At 38.2% G+C, this 21,699-nt stretch overlaps 2 protein-coding genes across 10 annotated transcripts in view; one reads left to right on the forward strand and one right to left on the reverse strand.

Annotated features, from left to right (window-relative positions):
- The window catches only part of tdrd12 (tudor domain containing 12), a 31,650-nt gene extending 28,805 nt beyond the window's left edge, over positions 1 to 2,845 (forward strand). For all 4 annotated transcript variants that reach the window (XM_062961916.1, XM_062961917.1, XM_062961918.1 and 1 more), the window contains one exon: positions 244 to 2,845. In XM_062961916.1, coding sequence (XP_062817986.1) covers positions 244 to 341 — 98 coding nt within the window. In that variant the 3' untranslated portion in view covers positions 342 to 2,845. The remainder of the gene's footprint in view (positions 1 to 243) is intronic.
- slc7a9 (solute carrier family 7 member 9) overlaps positions 1 to 21,699 on the reverse strand; it is a 39,030-nt gene that overhangs the window by 9,333 nt on the left and 7,998 nt on the right. For 3 of the 6 annotated variants that reach the window (XM_062961925.1, XM_062961924.1, XM_062961927.1), the window contains 12 exons: positions 20,415 to 20,560; positions 18,792 to 18,939; positions 17,452 to 17,694; positions 16,217 to 16,342; positions 14,858 to 14,957; positions 13,383 to 13,427; positions 11,520 to 11,643; positions 8,524 to 8,627; positions 8,256 to 8,352; positions 6,004 to 6,153; positions 5,686 to 5,860; positions 2,852 to 5,028 (listed from right to left, as the gene is read on the reverse strand). In XM_062961925.1, coding sequence (XP_062817995.1) covers positions 4,940 to 5,028; positions 5,686 to 5,860; positions 6,004 to 6,153; positions 8,256 to 8,352; positions 8,524 to 8,627; positions 11,520 to 11,643; positions 13,383 to 13,427; positions 14,858 to 14,957; positions 16,217 to 16,342; positions 17,452 to 17,694; positions 18,792 to 18,939; positions 20,415 to 20,560 — 1,547 coding nt within the window. In that variant the 3' untranslated portion in view covers positions 2,852 to 4,939. Of the gene's footprint in view, positions 1 to 229; positions 363 to 2,851; positions 5,029 to 5,685; positions 5,861 to 6,003; positions 6,154 to 8,255; positions 8,353 to 8,523; positions 8,628 to 11,519; positions 11,644 to 13,382; positions 13,428 to 14,857; positions 14,958 to 16,216; positions 16,343 to 17,451; positions 17,695 to 18,791; positions 18,940 to 20,414; positions 20,561 to 21,699 lie in introns of those variants that run through there. The other 3 variants (XR_010000625.1, XR_010000626.1, XM_062961926.1) reach the window with 3 other exon arrangements.

The raw sequence follows: 21,699 nt of genomic DNA on the forward strand, positions 1-21,699 counted from the left end.
TAACAAATGGGTTATTTACGCCTGCAGAGTGCATAACTTTTAGGGCTTGTTCTCCAGCACTATATTTCCCCAAGTTGCTGCCTGTGGAAACTGTCCCATAGGGATATTAAGAACTGGCCTGGCTCCTCTTTTGCCATGCTGTATGGTTCCAAAATGTTCTAAACGTATACCTTTGTTAACATGTGCAGAGAAGAGTTTTTATAAATGTGTGTGCAATGTATTTCTTTCTTCCATTACACATAGATCCTGAGGGAATGTTCAAAGCTTACAGAATGTCATGGGAACTGGAACAAGAATCCTTTGATGAAAGCGAGACAGATAGCGATGCATCGACTTGTTAATCCCGATTTGGAATTGAAGATCTGGATATCGTATTTCACATAATGAAAAGATAATTTTAGATTTTACAACGGGCATTTAAACTTTGTCAGTTGAAACAGTGGGTGTCATTCCCGTAAGTGGTAGAATCTCAGCTTTTCAGTCATCAGGAAAAGTTAAGGATTTTGAAAAAGTCAAGCGATTGGAAATATTTGCTCTTTGACAAATGTCATAAAACTGTAATCCTTCAAATGTTTATTTGGAAATGCGTTCAACTAGTTGCCTTGAGATTTAATTTCATGTAGGCAAAAGGAAGTGTATTTAGTTAAGAATAATAGCAGTAACAGCACACTGTAATGGAAATACCTTCGGTAGGTAAATATATTAATTAATATTGGCTGATATTCACAATCGCAATTTCAAATGAATTGCTTGGAGTTACACATCCATAACTGATTTGTATTCACAATTCTTTTTAATTCAGTTGGGTAGGAATATTAGATATATAGTATGTGCAGAAAATCTTTTGTGTTCAGAAAATGAGAAGATTTGATTTGTTTGAAACCTGTTTGGAGAAAAGATTTCAAGTTGTGTAATGCATTTGTTGTGCCAGTCTAAACATCTCAGGCCCCTTCTACACAGCTGTATAAAATCTACATTATCTGCTTTGAACTGGATTATATGGCAGTGTAGAAGGGGTCTCAGTCTCCTCCTTGCAAGATGAGAAGTAACACTAAAAATAAATCTCACTTCCCTTGAAATCTTACAATTGGAAGCTGATAGTGAATTACATTCAGAACATGTACATATTCTCCTGGATTGGCACAAGATTGCAATGACACTCCTGGCCTTGGAGTAAATGGAATTGTTACTTTATCCTCCTCATCAGTAGTCCTTTGCATGTTCCTCACTCCTACAGAGTAGCTACACAAATCTAGGAACTTGCTAAATCTCCTGTTGCATCTCTGCATAGTAGAAAAGGGCCATAGTTATGAAGAACTGATAGAACTACAAGTTATGTTATAAAATCCTCCAATTTATCTCTCATTAATTGACACCGACGGGTGCCTAAAGCAACTTAAGAGTTCTGTTTTCTTCTAGTATATTGATACATCCGTATGTTATAGTTTTCTCTCATTTGACCTACAGTAAAAGAATGTTCTTCAAATTTAAACCAGTATTGGATAAAAACTGACTTAAACTGCTGCTTCACAGCATAATATACATTTAAGTGATTTAAAAGCAATGTGTTGTCGAAGGCTTTCATGGCTGGAATCACAGGGTTGTTGTGTGTTTTCCGGGCAATGTTCCAGAATACTTCTGGAACTTCTGGAATATGGCCATACAGCCCGGAAAACACAAAACAACCCCGATTTAAAAGCAATTTACTGATGTTCTATGGTTTTCAAAGATGGCTGCAATAATGGGGAAATTATAGAGACTACCGCCTGACATGTGTATACAAAATGTATTGTAAGACTACTTTTGAGTCCGTGGAAGTATTGGGGATGGAAGAGTATCTTGCAATACTTTTACCCTAAGTCAGGTTGCTAGTCCTGGCTAGTGGTGCACCTACACTGTAGAATTAATGCAGTCTGACCACATCATCATAGCAGTTGTAGTTTTACAAGGTATTTTGCTTCTCTGCCAAAAAATGCTGGTATGGACTAAAGTACCACTTCCAGAATTCTATAGTCTTGAGCCAAGTGATATCAGTCTGCATTAATTCTACACCTTAAGTGCACCCCGATTGAAGAATTGGGGTTTATTTATGTGTTGACTTATCCGTTCAGCAATTGGTTGATTTACTTTAACTGGGACTAACTAACAGAATGTCAGCCTATTTTCTTCAACTGTGCAAACTATCTATCACAGGCTTGGGCCAACTTCAGCCCTTCCGCCAAGTGTTTTGGACTCCAACTCCCACAATTCCTAACAGCTAGTAGGCTGAAGTTGGCCCATGCTTGATTTAACACTTCTCCCACTTTGAATGTTTGGATTCAGCATAGTCTATCAGTCAAATGTTAGGAAGAAAGGGCTGTTATACTATTTTTTCCCCACAATCGCAAAGGGTCAGTTTACCTCTTTAGTACAAGTCTGAGTACTTTTCATTTTAAGCCTTGAGAAAACAATGCCAGTATCTCATTTCTATTTTCTTATTTGGCTCGTAGCACCATTTAGGTGGCGTTACAATTTCACTGTGTTTTAAATGTGTTTCATTAATGTTACTGTTTATAGTTCCATTTCTCCATTTTGTTTTACGTTACTTAGTTTCCTTGTTATTAATTTCTTTCTTTCTATATCTTATGTATTGTGTTTACTCGTGTTGTGAGCCACCCAGAGTCCTTTCAGAGAGATGGGGCAGATATAGAAATAAAGATTATTATTATTTCACAAAATCCTGTTGGGAGTGTGTACTAATGAAATGAAACCGTATTGTAATTGTTGTTTTCTTTATAATTTCATTTTCCATTTGATCCGTTATGGCAAATCATTATGATAATTAAAAAAGCATTCTTCAATCTTCCTTGGGTGGTTTTTAGAAACTTTATTTATACTTTACATGCAAAGTATTATATATATATATATATATAAATTGATGGCATTCACAAAACACCAGGAGTCAGCGATACTCAGGCATGGGCAAACTTGGGCCCTCCAGATGTTTTGGACTTCAACTCCCATCATTCCTAACAGCCTCAGGCCCCTTCCTTTTCCCCCTCAGCCGCTTAAGCGGCTGAGGGGGAAAAGGAAAGGGCCTGAGGCTGTTAGGAATGATGGGAGTTGAAGTCCAAAACACCTGGAGAGCCCAAGTTTGCCCATACTTGCTATAGCTCATTTGCTAAATGTTTGTCCCTGAGCAGATACTCCTTTTTTATATAGCTATATCCACTGATATGTTCCAATGTCCTCTTAAAAAGGAATCATAAAAAAGGATTGACATCTCTCAGGGATGCTTTGACTCAGGGCTGTCTAATTCATTTGCATGGAAGGCCACATCAACTTTATTTGGTTGCCTTCAAAGGGCCCTTGAATCAGACAGAAAATCCATGGAGGGCCCAATTATATATATATATTTATATAGTTGGCATTGCTCTTTGCTTTTTAACCCGTTTGGTTCCTTAGATGTTATTGAATAACAATTCCCACCACTTCTGATAATCTGGGGATATGGAAATGGCCACCCGACAGCACTTGTGGCTCGGCGGTTGGGGAAAGGCTAAAGGACATTTCAAAGCCAGGCATCTGTATCTAAATTCAGACCAAACTTTCCTGACTAAACAAGATGTCACTGTATTGCAACTCCCATCAGCTCTGATCATTATGTGCAGGAATTGTCATCCAGTATCTGGAAGAGGGCTTGCGGGCCTTGAGTTTGACCCATGTGCTTTGACAGGAGATTCCTTCACTGGTGACCCTTGGGATATCATTCAATCCTTGAGTGTATAAACCAGGAAAAATATTCAAAAGATGCTGGTGATGGCTTAATGCAGTGTGGTCCAACCTACGGCCCGCGGGACATATGCAGCCCGCCAATTCATTTTTGTTGGCCCTTGCCCTTACTGGAAAAATATTTTAAATTAACATTTGGAAAAAAAAATCGTTTATCCTTCTTACTGCTTTAAGTTTTTAAGTTTCTTTCTGGAATGTCTCTGGCCATCACATTGCTATACTAAAGTTTGATTGGCCTTCGGGTAACTAAAGGTTGGACCACACTGGTGTAATGCACTGTGGGAAGTTTATAGCCCTTTAGATCAAGCATGGGCCAACTTTGGCCCCCTCTCCAGATGTTTTGGACTTCAACTCCCACAATTCCTAACACGAATTGTGGGAGTTGGAGTCCAAAACACCTGGAGGGAGGGCTGAAGTTGGCCCATGCATGTGCTAGAAACAACAGGATTAGGATGCATTCTTTGGGCAAGGAAATGTTTGCAACTCCTCTCTGCACCTTGGCGATGAAGTCAGGCTGACTTGCCTTTAGATCCCATGATCACCACCAACCAAACTTACAGTCTATTGAACCTGTAAAATGGCTTCAGTACATAGAAACTAACCCCTACTTTATCCTTATGGCTTTCTTGTAGACAAATAAAAGAAATACTCCACAAGAAAGTCAGCCTATAAACCTTTACACATTTCACTACTTGTTTCCAACTCCTAGAGAACTGCAATTGCAGATATTTCCATATGCTCACCTGTCATTTGTTTTGAGTTTCAGGCCTTCTCAATCTAAAGGATATGCTCAATGCATGAGATGTTGTCTTTCTGCGTCTGTGCTTGTCCGCTGGTAGATGGTTCTGTAATACCATTCTGTTCACTGCCAAAAAAGGGGAAAAATGCCCAAACTTATGGAAGTTGGAACGCTTTCCATTTTGGGTTCCGTATTTGAAGCCAGACAGAAATATTCAGGTTTTTTCTCTTCTGTGTTGAAATGCGGCTCGGCCGATCTTTGTATTCTAAGTGCTGCAAAACTCAATATGTAACAGCAAAATAACATTTAAATATGGTTGAATGCTTTTTTGGGGCACTGGCTGCCTCACAAAAGTCCTCCCGATCCTTCCGCAAAATTAGAGCCATGGAAGTAAAACAATGTTACGTGTCTCCCGAGTCATTTGCAGGATTAAAAATGAGAAGTTTTGTCTTCCTCGGTAGTATCACTTTCCGGTGGAACAACTTCTAGCAGCATCTGAAGATACATAGTAATGGGGTCTGAAATGATAGAAGTTTTCAAATATTAGAGACTTTTTCATTATATATATATAATGTTTATTTTCATTCATTCAAATATACATACATTGCAAGTGTGTGTTGCGTACAGTGCAATACTTTCATCTGTTAGTCTTTCACAATCATTTCTCAGACAATATATTTTCAATAAGAGGTCACAGGCTTCTATTTGTATAGTACATATAAAAATATTTTAAGTTCCAAATCTATATCCGTTTATATTTATATTAGAGAATTTTTAAAACTCACTCCTCGCTTTGCAAAAAATAACATTTCTTAATTGCAGTGCTGACTATCTGTAGCAATAATTCCAAGTGAGAATCTTCCCCTTGACTGGAAATTGAGCCAATGTGTACATTGATTCTAATAATAATAGTCAGGCTCATAATATTCTCTAACCCAGGCGTGGGCAAATTTTGGGCTGTGTTTTGGACTTCAATTCCCACAATTCCTGGCCTCAGGCCCCTTTCTTTTCCCCCTCAGCCGCTTAAGCGGCTGAGGGGGAAAAGGAAAGGCCTGAGGCCAGGAATTGTGGGAATTGAAGTCCAAAACACAGACCAAAGTTTGCCTGCTCTAACCATCCACTTCTTAAAAAATAGTCCCAGATTCTTTTTTAAAAAGATGAAACCATATACTCACTTGAGATTTTTTGGGCCCATCCAAATTTATAGTGGATGAAAAGCACATAAAAGATAAGTCCGCTAAAAATAAACAGGACGCAGTACAAATAGGGCAGCTCAGGAGCGGTGATGATGGGCGCCAGGACCAGGACGACGGCAACAAGCATCACAATAATGGGGATGACAAGTGGCACCTGCGGCACAGAAGAGCAACAAGGTGAGAGATTTCGGGATGATGCACACACCGAACAAGCTCCAGATGTGACCAACATGTTTGGAATTTCTTTGCAGACGGATATCGTCTAAATTGAGGATTGCACCACTGTCCAGGACTTACGCGGATAGGCCTCTCTTGCTCTTTCCTAGTAAAACGCATGACAATCAGTCCTGCTATCGTTAAGCCATAGAACAGCCAAACGGCAAAGCTGAAGTAGTTGATGAGAGTATTGATGTCTCCTGGGATGATATAAATAATACCGACTGCACCCTAGAAGAGAGAAAAAAGATGGGATTTGTGGAGTGGATGGGACACAAGAAAGTCTCACTTATCCAAGACTCGCTTATCCAAGGTTCTGGATTATCCAAAGCATTTTTGTAATAATAATAATAATAATAACAACAACAACAACACAGGAAAAACTCAGCCGCTATCAGGACCTCAAGACTGAACTTCAAAGACTCTGGCAGAAACCAGTGCAGGTGGTCCCGGTGGTGATGGGCACACTGGGTGCCGTGCCAAAAGATCTCAGCCGGCATTTGGAAACAATAGACATTGACAAAATTACGATCTGCCAACTGCAAAAGGCCACCCTGCTGGGATCTGCACGCATCATCCGAAAATACATCACACAGTCCTAGACACTTGGGAAGTGTTCAACTTGTGGTTTTGTGAAACGAAATCCAGCATGTCTATCTTGTTTGCTGTGTCATACAACGTCGTTGTGTCAATAATAATAACAACAACTTTATTGTTATACCCCGCCCCATCTCCCCAAAGGGACTCGGGGCGGCTTACATGGGGCCTTGCCCGGACACAGCAATATAGAAGCAAAAAAAACAATAAAACAAATTACACAACAATAAAACATCAGCATCGAAAAAAACAGTCATAAAAGGTCACCATACAAAATTGTAGTCAATGTTTTCAATATATCGTGATATTTTGGTGCTAAATTCGTAAACACAGTAATTACAACATAACATTACTGCGTATTGAACTACCTGTCAAATTTGTTGTATAACATGATGTTTTGGTGCTTAATTTGTAAAATCATAATCTAGTTTGGTGTTTAAAATAGGCTTTTCCTTAATCTCTCCTCATTCAAGATATTCACTTATCCAAGGTTCTGCCGGCCCGTTTAGCTTGGATAAGTGAGACTCTACTGTATGTTATTGATAGTTCAAAGGATAATGTCATTAGAAATCTCCATCCAGACCTTCAGTCGAATCATGCTAAAGTTCCCGACCGTTAATAGCCTAGCTTGCTGTTGACCTATGCAGCTCAAAAGCAAATGTGTCTGCAAGTACAAAATTCTAGGTACCGCTTAATGAGGGGAGGCTAATTTAACTTACTGTATATACTCGATTATAAGCCTAGTTTTTCAGACCTTTTTTTAAGACTGGAAAAGCCCCCCTCGGCTTATTCTCGGGTGAGGGTCCTGGTTGGCTTATATTTGGGTCAGCTTATACTCGAGAATACATGGTACATTTATTGTTTTTCTCTATTATTATTGGTATTATTACATTTATTATTTTTCTCTATTATTGTTGCTACTATTACGTTTATTTTATTCTATATTTATTATTATTATTATTATTACATGTATTATTTTACTCTATTATTATTAAAAGGATACATAAGCACATTTACATTGAAGAAGATGAGAATAATGATTTAATCAGAGTTGGACAATCTTATCTTGCATTAGAGTTTTATGTAAATATTCAAAAACATTTAACCTACTGATGCCTCAATTAATGTAATTTTATTGGTATCTGTTTTTATTTCTGAAATTTACCACCCTCGGCTTATACTGGAGTCAGTTTTCCCAGTGTTTTTGTGGTAAAATTAGGTGCCTCGGCTTATATTTGAGTCGGCTTATACTAGAGTATATACGGTAACTACCTCACAACCTCTGAGGATGCCTGCCATAGATGTGGGTGAAACGTCAGGAGAGAATACTTCTGGAACATGGCCATACAGCCCAGAAAACACACAACAACCCTGTGATCCCAGCCATGAAAGCCTTTGACAACTCATTAATTTAACTTCATTTATGACACCATAAAAACTGCTCACGGCGTGCAAAGAACATGAGGAAGTGCTACCATCAAAAGGACACAGAGTTTAGAAAGCTCTGTACCATAGGATAGACTTAGAATGTTGTAACTATTCCCTGTTCACACATATGACAGGAGCACCATCGCCACAACTGAAATCCCAGAACTCTGGTGGGTTTTAAGGTGGGTTTCAGGGGACAGATGAGATTGTCGTTTTGACATTGTATTTATGTATCTGATGCAAGATTGCAGCCATGCTCCTTTTCATACAGAAAGATCTGACTTCAACACTTTGGATATCATACTTACATAAAATAGGACAGCAGGGGCTGGAGTTAACCGCTTAATGCTGATGTAAGATAGCACCTTGAGCATGTGTCCTTCTCGACCGGCCACATAGACAAGCCTAGGGACGGAATTGAATTAGAGAAGCTGTTAAATGGTGCGATCAAATGAAAAAGTGCACAACAAATGGATTCACTTGGGCCCCTTCACTGTCATAAAATCCGGATTATATGGCATTTTCACTTGCAGAAACCTGAACTGGGGTTCCGCATGGGGTCATTTAGGGTTTTACCTGCCAGCAGTAAAACAAGTCCCGTTGGCTGCTCCGATGGTGGAAAAAGCCACAAAGAGAGGAACAATCCAAGAGGCAGGATAAAGAACTCTGTCTCCAAAGGTCTGTGTGGAAGGAATAGAAATAATACAGTATTTAGCCAGAGAGTAAAATAAAGGCACCTTATTAAAAATATATATCTAATTTGCCTCTCTAAAAAGACACATACCTTTCATAAAGGAGTATATATTACCTTTTTACAGTGACACATAGAAAGACATCACTGCTGATCAGATCAACGTAACGCTGGCAAACTTTTGCTGCCTCAATTGTTATATTTGATCTATATATATTTATATAGACTTACTGATTCCAAAAACGGCACCAGACTTATCCTATCAGCACTAGCTTTTGAGATACAGAACACATGCCCTATACTAGTCGCCATCTGCTTGCCATAAAATATCATGATAACGATATCTAAACTAGAGCTTGTTCTTGTGTGGCGTTAACAATTCTCCAAACCACATGGATGACAAGGAAGAACATAAATGGCCTATCCCTGAAGATGACTGAAAAGCCACAAAGAATGCAATCCTTGAAGAGGCCAAGGCTACAAGAAAGGCAATAATCCTACCCTTGCTAGTTGGGCTGCATAGTAATATGTAACAGAATTAAGGTTCGAGTCCAATGAGCATTCTCAATAAACAAGTGTCTGCCATTCCCTGAATGCATTTCAGCAACATGTTGTGCAAAATTCCCCTAAGAGTGTCCGCTCCATCATCTGAAGTCTAAGTCACCAAGAGCTGGAGAGAGTGTTGATCTGGGAGAGGAAGGACTAGAATCAAAAAGTCCAATTTTGCAAAATCCAGTTATCACAAGGACAGAAAGTGAAGCGAAATCTTCTGAACAACGGTACAATCAGCAAAACAAACACCACAGGAATCTTAACCCTTCCCTATGCTATCCAAAAGGGACCGTGATAGCGCAGTGGGTTAAACCACTGAGCTGTGGAACTTGCTGACTGCAAAGTCGGCGGTTCAAATCCGCAGGGAGGGGTGAGCTTCCATTGTTAGCTCCAGCTTCTGCCAGCCTAGAAGTTCGAAAATAGACAAATGTGAGTAGATCAATAGGTACTGCTCCGGCGGGAAGGTACCAGCTCTCCATGCAGTCTTGCCAATGGCCACATGACCTTGGAGATGTGTACGGACAACGCTGGCTCTTAGAAATGGAGATAAGCTCCACCTTCCAGATTTGGACTCGATGAGAGTTAATGTTAAGTATAGAGAGAGAGCAGGATCAAAAGAAAGGTAATGGACAAAAAAAATCTGGACCTTTTAACCTTGCAGTGGTTGCATTTAGAATCAGGGGGAAATCAAACTGGGTCCTTTGCAATAGGAAGAAAAGTAGAACAAACTACAATAGGAATTCTCCTCTCATCACAATTAGCAAAGGACTCAGAGTATCCACCTCTGACAGAAAACACTATGGATTTGGGTGGGAAAACATTAAAAGACGCTTCCTCCTAACACCACAATCCCAACACAAGTCATTTCTATGTCAGCTATTTTTGTTGTATTTTTAATTTCGCAGCCTACGCAATGCAAAATTGTGTAGTCACAATTTTGGCCCTGAGACTTGACTTTTTAGCTTCACTTCTAAGCTTTAGCCTTCCTCCATCCCTCCTTCCTCTGATGTTGCCTGAACAAAGTTGTGATATGCAATTAGCGAAAGTACATTTTGACTACATATTATAATACACTAGAGTCTCACTTATCCAACGTTCTGGATTATCCAACGCATTTTTGTAGTCAATGTTTTCAATGCATTGTGATATTTTGGTGCTAAATTCGTAAATACAGTAATTACTACACAGCATTAATGTGTAATGAACTACATTTTCTGTCAAATTTGTTGTATAACATAATGTTTTGGTGCTTAATTTGTAAAATCATAACCTATTTTGATGTTTAATAGGCTTTTTCTTAATTATCTTATTATCCAACATATTCGCATATCCAACGTTCTGCCGGCACGTTTATGTTGGATAAGTGAGACTCTACTGTACTGTTCTGTAGTCTCAACACCTGTCAACACCATGCCTGTCATAAAGGCTTTACGGCTATGTGTTCCTATAAATCCATTCAATCTCTAAAACAGGGGTCCCCAAACTTTTTAAACAGGAAGCCAGTTCACGATCCTTCGGACCATTGGAGGGCCGGACTATAGTTGGCCACCGAGCAATAATAATAATAATAATAATAATAAATAATAATAATAATAACAACAACAACAATAAAAAAGAGGGTTGGAAGAAACCCTTTGGGCCATTGAGTCCAATCCCTTTCTTCCTTTGTGCACCGAAAGCACAAGCAAAGCACCCCTGACAGATGGAAACCCAGAATCAATATTAATAATAATAATATTATTAATGGGGCCGGGCTGTGGCGCAGGCTGTTGAGCAACCAGCTGCAGCCAACTGCAATGCATCACTCTGACCAGGAGGTCATGAGTTCGAGGCCAGCTCGGAGCCCTGCGTTTGTCTTGTCTTTGTTCTCTGTTAAGGCATTGAATGTTTGCCTTATATGTGTAATGTGATCCGCCCTGAGTCCCCTTCGGGGTGAGAAAGAAGGGCGGAATATAAATACTGTAAATAAATAAATAAATAAATAAATAAATAAGGGTTGGAAGAGACCCCTTGGGCCATTGAGTCCAATCCCTTTCTGCCTTTGTGCACCGAAAGCACAAGCAAAGAACCCCTGACAGATGGCCACCCAGCCTCAATGTTAATAATAATAATAATAATAATAATAATAATAATAATAATAATAATAATGGTTGTAAGAGAAGAAGAGACCCCTTGGGTCATTTAGCCCAACCCCCTTCTGCCCTTGTGCTGTGGGGGCCGGATAAATAGCTTTGATGGGCCGCATCCGGCCCCCGGGCCTTAGTTTGGGGAACCCTGCTCTAAAACATGAGCCCAAGTCCCCACGTGACCCTCAAGACTGGAGTCTCACCACGGCCACGGCTTGCGACTGCAAAAGTTCTGTCGACGTCATGACCGTGAAATAGGACACATTGATCAGGATGTAGCAAACGGTGACCAGTGGTATTCCAATGATTATAGACAGTGGCAGGTTTCTAAATAAGATAGATAAAAGAAGAGAACATAAAGATAACTCAATTGTAAAACAAGGTGTGGTAATAGTTTTGAATGCTGGACGATGACTCTGGAGACCAAGGTTCAAATTCCGGCTCACAATGACAAACCTCTTACTAGGAAAACCCCATGATAGGTTCACCTTAGGACGTGAAGGCATATATCAATAATAGAGGAGAACATAATTATGCTACATGATAATGTTGCCGAAAACAGCACCCCCACCCCAATGATTTGTCAGAGTATTTGCAGCGCAGCAGTAGTTGGATGGAATCAGTGGAGTGCAGAACGAAGGGACACTCAGAGATGTTGGTAAAACTATTTACAAAGTTTTACTGTATCAACACAAACAGGCTTTCAGACGACAGATGAACACAGGACTCAAACTCTAGGCAGACAGAACTCAACTGAACTGATGCAATCAATATGCACACACACTTGTGTCTGGATACTCCCTAGTTCCAGCCACACATCAAGGTCAACATAGCTTCTTGGCAATTAACTCTTTCCACACTATAGTACAATCTGGATGATGCAATCAGTTGCAATACAAGCAAGACACAAATTGCATTTAAATACTATCAATACACATAGTTCGCTAAGGGCACCAGAATAAAACAAATTATTTTCTTTCCCTTCTCCGCTGAACTTCTGCAAATCCAGCGAAGAGCGAGACCGGCAGACTGACCAACAGCCACAACCCTCTTAATGTTAATGTTTATATTCCTTTTATTATTAAATGTCTGCATATTTGCGCTGATACATATTAGTACACGTTCGGACCAGATCTGTAACAGCGAATCTCATACAAAGACTCTATCCTTTCTAACTCTATTATTAGAGTTATTATTAACTCTATCTATTGATTATATATTATATATTAAATGTAATATTACTAATCATATTACCATATAATGACATAGTACAGTATAGTAATTTAATGCTTATATTGTGCTATTCTAATAATATATTGTATGTTCATTTGATTTGTAAGCCGCTCTGAGTCCCCTTTGGGGTGAGAAAAACGGGATATAAATGTAGTAAATAAATAATAAATATCCTTTCCCAACCCTTCTTTCAGCCAATCCGGGGAGGAAGCGGGAAGCTTGAATGGAAACTGAACTGCTTAAAAATTCATGCTGTCTGTATTTATGTTCATGCTTGTATATTTTGGCGCTATTATTATTATTATTATTTATAGCCCACTTTATATCTTCAAAAGGGATTCAAAGTGGCTGGCCATACTTGCATCCTTTCTGCCTGAATCTGTGTTTTTTAATCTGAAACATTGGGCTGGTGGCATAATGCTTGCCAGGCAGGACCCTCCATATCCGTGGTCCTAGTCTAAATTCAACCTCAATAAGATATAATTAAAACTTCCAACAGAATTATACATTGATTTGTCATGCAAAAGCAATAGCAAATACATCCCTTCCAACTGTCCAGATTTGTCAGGGACAGTCTTGATGGATCCTTTGCCAGCCCAGTTTTTTTTTATTGTTTTTCCAATGTCCGAGTTTTGTCCTCAACTTTCCTAAAGTCATGGAAACAGAGCTCAAACTGGAAATGACTTGCAAGGGAACATTATTTTAATTCAAAATTTGCAGTGAGGAAGCCCACTTTCCCAATCCGTGTTTTAAATAAACAATATTGCAGGCTTTAGCAGATTGATTCAATCCATACAGTGTGCAGCTAACAGTCTACATTGTGTTTCGCTCACCTATAAGGATCTTTCAGCTCTTCCGTAATATAATTGAGTTGATTCCTGGAAGAAAAGAAGCACCTTAATAAGGCTGTTTTTCCCATGAAACACTTACTTTGCAAAAAACAAACAAACCCTCAATCCAATCCAATTTGATTTGTTTCTAAATAACCATGCAATGGCAATGGATCAATGGATTTCGAAAATAATGGCAATTATGAGTATGGACAGGCTAACATAGTAGATATCAACAAATCAGGGAAAACCAAAAATGCAAACAGATTGGCAATTGTTCAAAGGCTATTTAAAAATGAAAAGATGAAAATATTAATTTGAAACAAGAAAGAATGAGGACAGAAGAAAGATAGTTGTTCCTTAAGTGAAAGGGACAAAGAAAAGGGATGCTTGAAGGAATAACATTAAATGAACCAGGACTATTTATTTATTTCCAATATTTCTATCCCGCCCTTCTCACCCGAAGGGACTCAGGAACATTTTTACCCAACACCATGAATTAGATGGAAGTCAATATGTATACTGTATACCTTTTTCCTATTTTCCCCCTTTATTTTATTTTTATTATTGCTTTTTGTAATACTCAGCAACTTTCTTTTTCTTTTTTTATAGATACAGTAGAGTCTCACTTATCCAACACTTGCTTATCCAACGTTCTGGATTATCCAACGCATTTTTGTAGTCAATGTTTTCAATACATCGTGATATTTTGGTGCTAAATTCCTAAATACAGTATAGCATTACTGTGTATTGAACTACTTTTTCTGTTAAATGTGTTGTACAAATTGATGTTTTGGTGCTTGATTTGTAAAATTATAACCTAATTTGATGTTTAATAGGCTTTTCCTTAATCTCTCCTTATTATCCAACATATTCACTTATCCAACATTCTGCCGGCCTGTTTATGTTGGATAAGTGAGACTCTACTGTACTCAGCAACTTTCTTTTTCTTTCTTTCTTTATAGATACTTATATATAGTTACTTTTTCTTTCTTCTTTTCTCTTCTTTTTTTAAGCACTCTGCTTTCAATTTTATATATATATGGAAAATTTCACTCTAAAAAAAATATTTTTTAAAAAAGAAAATGAAGCAGAAGAGGAAGCAAAAGAGGAGGAAGAAGAAGAGGATGAAGAAGAGGAGGAGGAGGAGGAAGTAGTATTAATATCCCACTTTATCTCTCCCAAAGGAGACTTAAAGTCTGTCCCACACTCGAGACAAAATAAGTACAAATCAGCAATCACCATTATAATGATTGAGTTAGTTATCCATTACTCTATATACCCTGCGTTTCACTGGTGGATGATTTATAAATACCTATTATTTGTATCTTTGATTTGTTTGACTGACAACGTTTGGAAACAGAAAGGAAAGCCACGTGCAATTAAGGAGACGAAGATCTCATTCTTGCAAGATTCAGATCAGCCATAAATCGTTATACTTTAACTTCAAATGACAACAATAAAAATAAAGGCATTACCATCCATCGTATGCCCAGAGCCCATTATAAAACGCCAGGCAGATGAGACCCACGGAAAGCGGGGGGCCATCAAACGAATTTTGAAAATTTTGAGTATTTCCTGCAGAACAAACATTTTATACTTCTGACAAACTAGACACGGATCCACCATAATATATCTATTATTATCTCAACATTAATTCCACATGACGGTTTGCATTTGAATACCAATCTTACATAATTGTTTGTCAAAATTGATTGCAATATCAACGGGTTTATTTTGGAATTAAGGAACATTGCATGGGCACACTTTGGTCCTCCAAGTATTTTGGACTTCAACTCCCACAATTCCTAATAGCCTCAGACCCTTACCTTTTCCCCTTCAGCCGCTTAAGCTGATGATAACAATAGTAATTATAATTATAATTATTATTTATATCCTGTTTTATCTCTCCCGAAGGAGACTCAAAGCTTTGGATTGGAATGTGGGGAAGTGTGCATTATGTTTAACGCATGACACAAATTAATTTCAATTTACTTGCAAATGATTAAAATTCCCAGTAAACATTGTGAGAGGTGAAAGAACAAAAACAAAATTAAACAACAGGATTCAAATCAAAGCAAGCCGCTTTGAGTCTCCTTCGATGGAGATAAAGCGGGATGTAAATAAACATAATAATAATAATAATAATAATAATAATAATAATAATACAGTAGAGTCTCACTTATCCAACATAATCGGGCCGGCAGAACGTTGGATAAGCAAATATGTTGGATAATGAGGGATTAAGGAAAAATCTATTAAACATCAAATTAGGTTATGATTTTACAAATTAAGCACCAAAACATCATGTTATATAACAAATTTGACAGAAAAAGTAGTTCAGTACGAAATAATGCTATGTAGTAATTACTGTATTTATGAATTTAGCACCAAAATATCACGATATATTGAAAACATCGACTACAAAATAATCCAGAACCTTGGATAAGCAAGTCTTGGATAAGTGAGACTCTACTGTAATAATAATAATAATAATTTTCAGCTAGTATACTAAAATAACTCAGACACATACTTGTTGACACACATTTTGGTGGCTCAGATGTTAAGTCTGTTTTGGGTATATTTGACCTGCTCATTCCAAAAATTGCACTATTTTCCTCTTATCAGCTCTAGTTGTTGAGGTACAGGACATAATACCATCTGCCACTCTTCATTTGCTCTCCCACAGAATATCATGATAGCCGTATCTAAGAAACTAGAGCCAATGTGGTCTATCCAATGCAATTTTCTAAAATCAGTGTCCCAGATAACCCCAGGATGCCAAGAAACATTTATTGTTTTTATGCTGTGCTATCTGAAATGAAGACTGAACCTACCTTGAGCTAGTAGAACAATGCCACTTATAATGATAATTACAACGATCACCATTTTCGCAGCAGTGAGGAGATTCTGCAGGTAGCTGGCCAGCTTCACACTCAGCGCATTCACGGTTGTAATAGTAACTTAAGGAGGAGACAAATATAAAAACGTATCAGAAATGGCAGGAAGCACAACACTGATTGATGCCCTCCAACTTTCAATCATGGGTTTTAATCACAATGAGTGCAGAAAATACCCCACAATTCAAACAATGTATGTGGTTGTATCCCAGTGCAAGAGAATTAAACAGAAACATATTTAACATATTATTTTTATTTTTATATTTATTACTATGATGATGATGATGATGATGATGACGATGATTATGATGATGATTATTATTATGGTTCTTTATACCCCACCTGTTCTCTCATTTAATGTTGTGGTTTTTAACTCTGAATACATTTTAATGGCTTTTGATTGGGAATTTTTAAATATTGTTTATATTTAATCCTGTTTTAATGTTTGCATATTGGTATATTTTAAATTGTATGCTGATGCGTTTATGTTAAGCCGCTTTGAGTCTCCTTTTGGGTATTAATAATAATAATAATAATATATAATTTTTATTATAGTTTTTCAAGACTGTACAGCAAAAGAGTGAGAACAAGTTTTAAAGGAAAGTGAAGAAAAGAAAGAAGAATACAATAATCAAAGTTCTCCCTACCTACTACCCTCCAAGAAAAACACACCAAGAAAATAATAATAATAATAATAATAAATAAATAAATAAATAAATAAAAAAGAGAAAAAAGAAAAATTGTTGACTTCCATTCCTCTTCCTTCACCCATAACTATCTGATCTTTGTATATCATAAACTTCTGAAAAAGAACCACATTTTCCTCTATTTACCTAAAGTTTGTCCTTCATACTGTTATTATTAATTATTAATTTGATGGGGAAAGACTTCTGATCAAGAACTAGAAGAACCTCTGACTAATTAAATAGCAATCCCTGGACTAGATCAATGGGTTGTTGTTGTTGTTGTTATTAGGTTTATTTATATCCCGCTTTTTCTCTCCATAAAAAGACTCAAGGCTGAACACATCCATTCCTAACTAGTATGCTTTTAATAGGAAACTAAGCTACAAATCTAAAGGTATCTTATTTGTCTGAATGTTTTCCCGCTTGTTAATTGGAAATACAGTATTTCAGCTAATTGCTTTTTCTAATCCAAAGCCAAATACTTACCGATAGCTACAGCTGCCAGACACTTGATAACAATGATGGGAGGGTCACATCCCGGATAAAACGGAGCCGACACGTATTCCGCAAAGCTGAGGCAGATGATGGCAAAAGAGGAAGGCTTGATCACGATGAGACTCGCCCAGGAAAACAAATACGCAGGAATGGGGCCAAATGCTTCCATCAGGTAAGGGTATTCCCCTCCTGATTTTGTTATCATCGTGCCAAGTTCAGCAAAACATAGTGCTCCTGTAAGAACAAGAAACTGAGTTTTGTAAAAGACATTGAGTTATGTGTGCATTTATTTATTATTATTATTTCCTGCTTTTCCTCCAATAAATAGAACCCAAAGGGATTCTGTGCTGATCTAGCAGATTTTAATTTTTTTGGATATGGAGAAAGTTATGACAACAGTGTTCCGGGACACACAGGATATTATTCTTGTTGATTTTCGGCAACATGGTGCCACAATCAACAACGAAACTTATTTTTTGACACAGGAGGCAAAACTTCTAGACTCACCCTCGTAGAATAATATGGAATAGAAGAAATCCTGTTTAATGATCTCGTGTTACAAAGTACTTCTGCGAAAACAAACCCAGAGGTTGTCGAAGGCTTTCATGGCCAGAATCACAGGGTTGTTGTGTGTTTTCTGGGCTGTATGGTAATATACCTCACAACTTCTGAGGATGCCTGCCATAGATGTGGGTGAAACGTCAGGAGAGAATATTTCTGGAACATGACCTTACAACCCAGAAAAAACACACAACAACCCTAAACCCAGAGGATTACTTCAAGTAAAAGAAAATCGAGAGGAGAAATATGTCTCCTGTGTGATGGCAAAGCAGATGGAAAATAAATGGAAGGTAAAGTTTTCCCCTGATGTTAAGTCCAGTCGTGTCCGACTCTGGGGGTTGGGGCTCATGTCCATTTCTAAGCCGAAGAGCCAGCGTTGTCCGTAGATACCTCCAAGGTCATGTGGCCGCTGGCATGACTGCATGGAGAGCCGTTACCTTCCTGCCAGAGCAGTACCTATTGATCTACTCACATTTGCATGTTTTCGAACTGCTAGGTTGGCAGAAGCTGGAGCTAACAGCGGGCGCTCACTCCGCTCCCCAGATTTGAACCTGGGACCTTTCGGTCTGCAAGTTCAACAGCTCAGCGCTTTAACACACTGTGCCACTGGAGGAATAAAGGAACACGTATGATGGAGACAAAAAAAGCATTTAATTCCAAAATGGGGCGTTTTGCAAAGCTTAAGGGAAAAACAATAATCCTGACACTTTACTTATGGCTGGTTGTTTGGTTGTTGTATACCAGAGACACTAGAGAAGATGGTTAGTTACCCAGCGTGGCAAGTACTCCACAGGCTGCCCAGATGATTAAACAGGGTCCGACGGCTCCAACGTTAGCCAGAACCGCCTTCGGAGAGATAAAGATCCCCGAACCGATCACGGTGCCAACAATGACGCAGATGCCACTGATCAGACCCACCTTGGAAAGGAAAGAGAGGTGAGTGAATCTGAGAGTGGTTTGGTATCATCTAATACGTCACATACAATGCAATTCTAACATTTGAGAGAGAGGCGGAAGGAACGGACTAATATTCAGAAAGTTGCAATTTATTATTTTTACTCATAATACTTGTGAGGCTATCTCTTGCAACTAAACATTACTGTTGTACATAAGCCAACTTCGGCCTTTTAAAAAATATATAAATTTTATCAATATTTAGAGACAAAACAGTGATACACATTTACAAAAAGAGCACAGAACATACAGAGACAGTAACAAACACAGTTGACAATACATTCCCTCCATCGATGCACCTGTGAACTTCCACTGCTGCTAACTATGATTTCTATAATACCTACCCATATATATGTTCCTTAAATACCCCTTGCAGAATCCTTAAAGTCAGCTTTTGCCTTCTTTCCAAGATATGCAAAACCTCTGCAAAACTCCCACAATTCCCATCAGTCTGTTACGAATTGTGGGAGTCAAAGTCCAAAACACCTGGAAGCCTGATGTTGGCCCATGCCTATTGTTGATGCTGTTTATCTTGCCTGTCCCAATTTGTAATGAATGTGATCTAATGAATTTCAGCTGTTTTCTTTCCATTTAAGGCAAGCAGGAAAGTTGTACACAGAGCCAAAATGAAGTTCGTACCCAGGCTTAGTGTTTATTTACAAGAAAGTTCTTATTTACAAGTCTTCCTTGTGGTCTGCATTCTCAGGATCAAAGCAATTGCTTGGGAAACTCGTTTTCAAATCAATCATTTTATTTTTGACTCTGTGAATACATTTTCTTGTTTGTCCCCGGGACCATGCTACTAAAGCATTACTTGAGGTTTTTGATTTTTTAAAAACTCAAATAAACAATGCACAGTCAGAAACACTCCGTCCTTAAACACAGCCTTTTCTTTGTGTTCAGCACACAGGTAACATCTAATTTTCAACCTGGTAAGTGAGTCTGAAGAGAACACAAAAATACAGGGCTTTTGTGTACTGCTATTGTCAGGTATAATAATAAGGCAAATATCAGCAACAACATGTGTTACAATGCAAACATCAGAACAGGCCTTTCAGACTCTTTCATGATCATCTCCCTGTTTAGCAATGAACACTTTACTATTAAGCTCAGGAGATACCTTGCTGAACACCTGGCTTGCCTATCGTGGAGCATATGAAAGGAATCCTGCAAATGGGATCGTTTTTGTTTGTTAACATGGTACATATTATCAAGCACATCTGGAGACAAGGAGAACTTCAATCTAAGCCAGTGGTTCTCAACCTGTGGATCCCCAGGTGTTTTGGCCTCCAACTCCCAGAAATCCCAGTCAGTTTACCAGCTGTTAGGATTTCTGGGAGTTGAGTTTATCCACAACATGTTCACAGTATGTTTAAGCCACACCATTAAATACATTACAGACAATAGTAAACAGAAACAACATATTATAAGAGTCTTGCCTCTTTTTGTAGGTTCATGGATTTAGATTTCTTGCTTTCAAGGGAAAGTCCATCTAGTCCTTGGTCTGAACTCTGTTTCCTGTGTCTTATGCTTTCTTCAGTCATTGTGTGATGCTGATAAACAAACCAGCTGATGGTAATAAATCCTGAAAACAAGACAGAAGAGAAGGCTTTGGCCATCATCAAGGGCTGAGCTTTTCCACCTGGCGTAGCCTTCCATCCTGAGTCTGTAAATATGGTTTATGGGATGGCAAATGGTTTAGCCTGTCTTCCAATTTATTTATTAAACATTACTATTCTACTGGATGGTTTTACTGATGCTTACTAATGATGATGATAATAAGAATACGGTAATAACAACAATACGGTAATAACAACAATACGGTAATAATAATAATAATAATAATAATAATAATAATAATAATAATACGATAATAATAATACGATAATAATACGGTAATACAGTAGAGTCTCACTTATCCAAGCCTCGCTTATCCAAGCCTCTGGATAATCCAAGCCATTTTTGTAGTCAATGTTTTCAATATATCGTGATATTTTGGTGCTAAATTCGTAAATACAGTAATTAATCTGGTTTTTATGAATTTATTTGTTTGTCCTGTATGTGTAAGACCAGGCATGGGCAAACTTGGGCCTAGCGGCTGTTAGGAATTGTGGGAGTTGAAGTCCAAAACACCTGGAGGGCCCAAGTTTGCCCATGCCTGGCACAAACTACTGTAACTAACATTTACTGAAGTCTAATCACATGCACTTAAAACCATCTGGCTGCAAATAACAAATGTTACCAATAGAATTCCCATGCGAGCTGCTGTTTTATTTATTATTATTATTATTTACAGCATTTATATTCCACCCTTCTCACCCCGAAGGGGACTCAGGGCAGATCACATTACACATATAGGCAAACATTCAATGCCTTTTAACATAGAACAAAGACAAAACAAACATAGGCTCCGAACGGGCCTCGAACTCATGACCTCCTGGTCAGAGTGATTCATTGCAGCTGGTTGCAGCTGGCTTGCTCTCCCGCCTGTGCCACAGCCCGGGCCTCACAAGACATATATTATTATTTATTATTATTACTATTATTGACACAACAACATAGTATGACACAGCAAATAAGATAGATATGCTGGATTTCGTATCACAAAATCACAAGTCGAACAGTTCCCAAGCGTTTAGGACTGTGTGATTTATTATTATTATTAATAATAATTATTATTATTACAGTCAATAGCCAGCTCCAAAGCACGAGAAACACTTAAGC

The sequence above is a fragment of the Anolis carolinensis genome, unplaced genomic scaffold, assembly GCF_035594765.1.
Source record: "Anolis carolinensis isolate JA03-04 unplaced genomic scaffold, rAnoCar3.1.pri scaffold_9, whole genome shotgun sequence".
Lineage (NCBI taxonomy): Eukaryota > Metazoa > Chordata > Lepidosauria > Squamata > Dactyloidae > Anolis > Anolis carolinensis.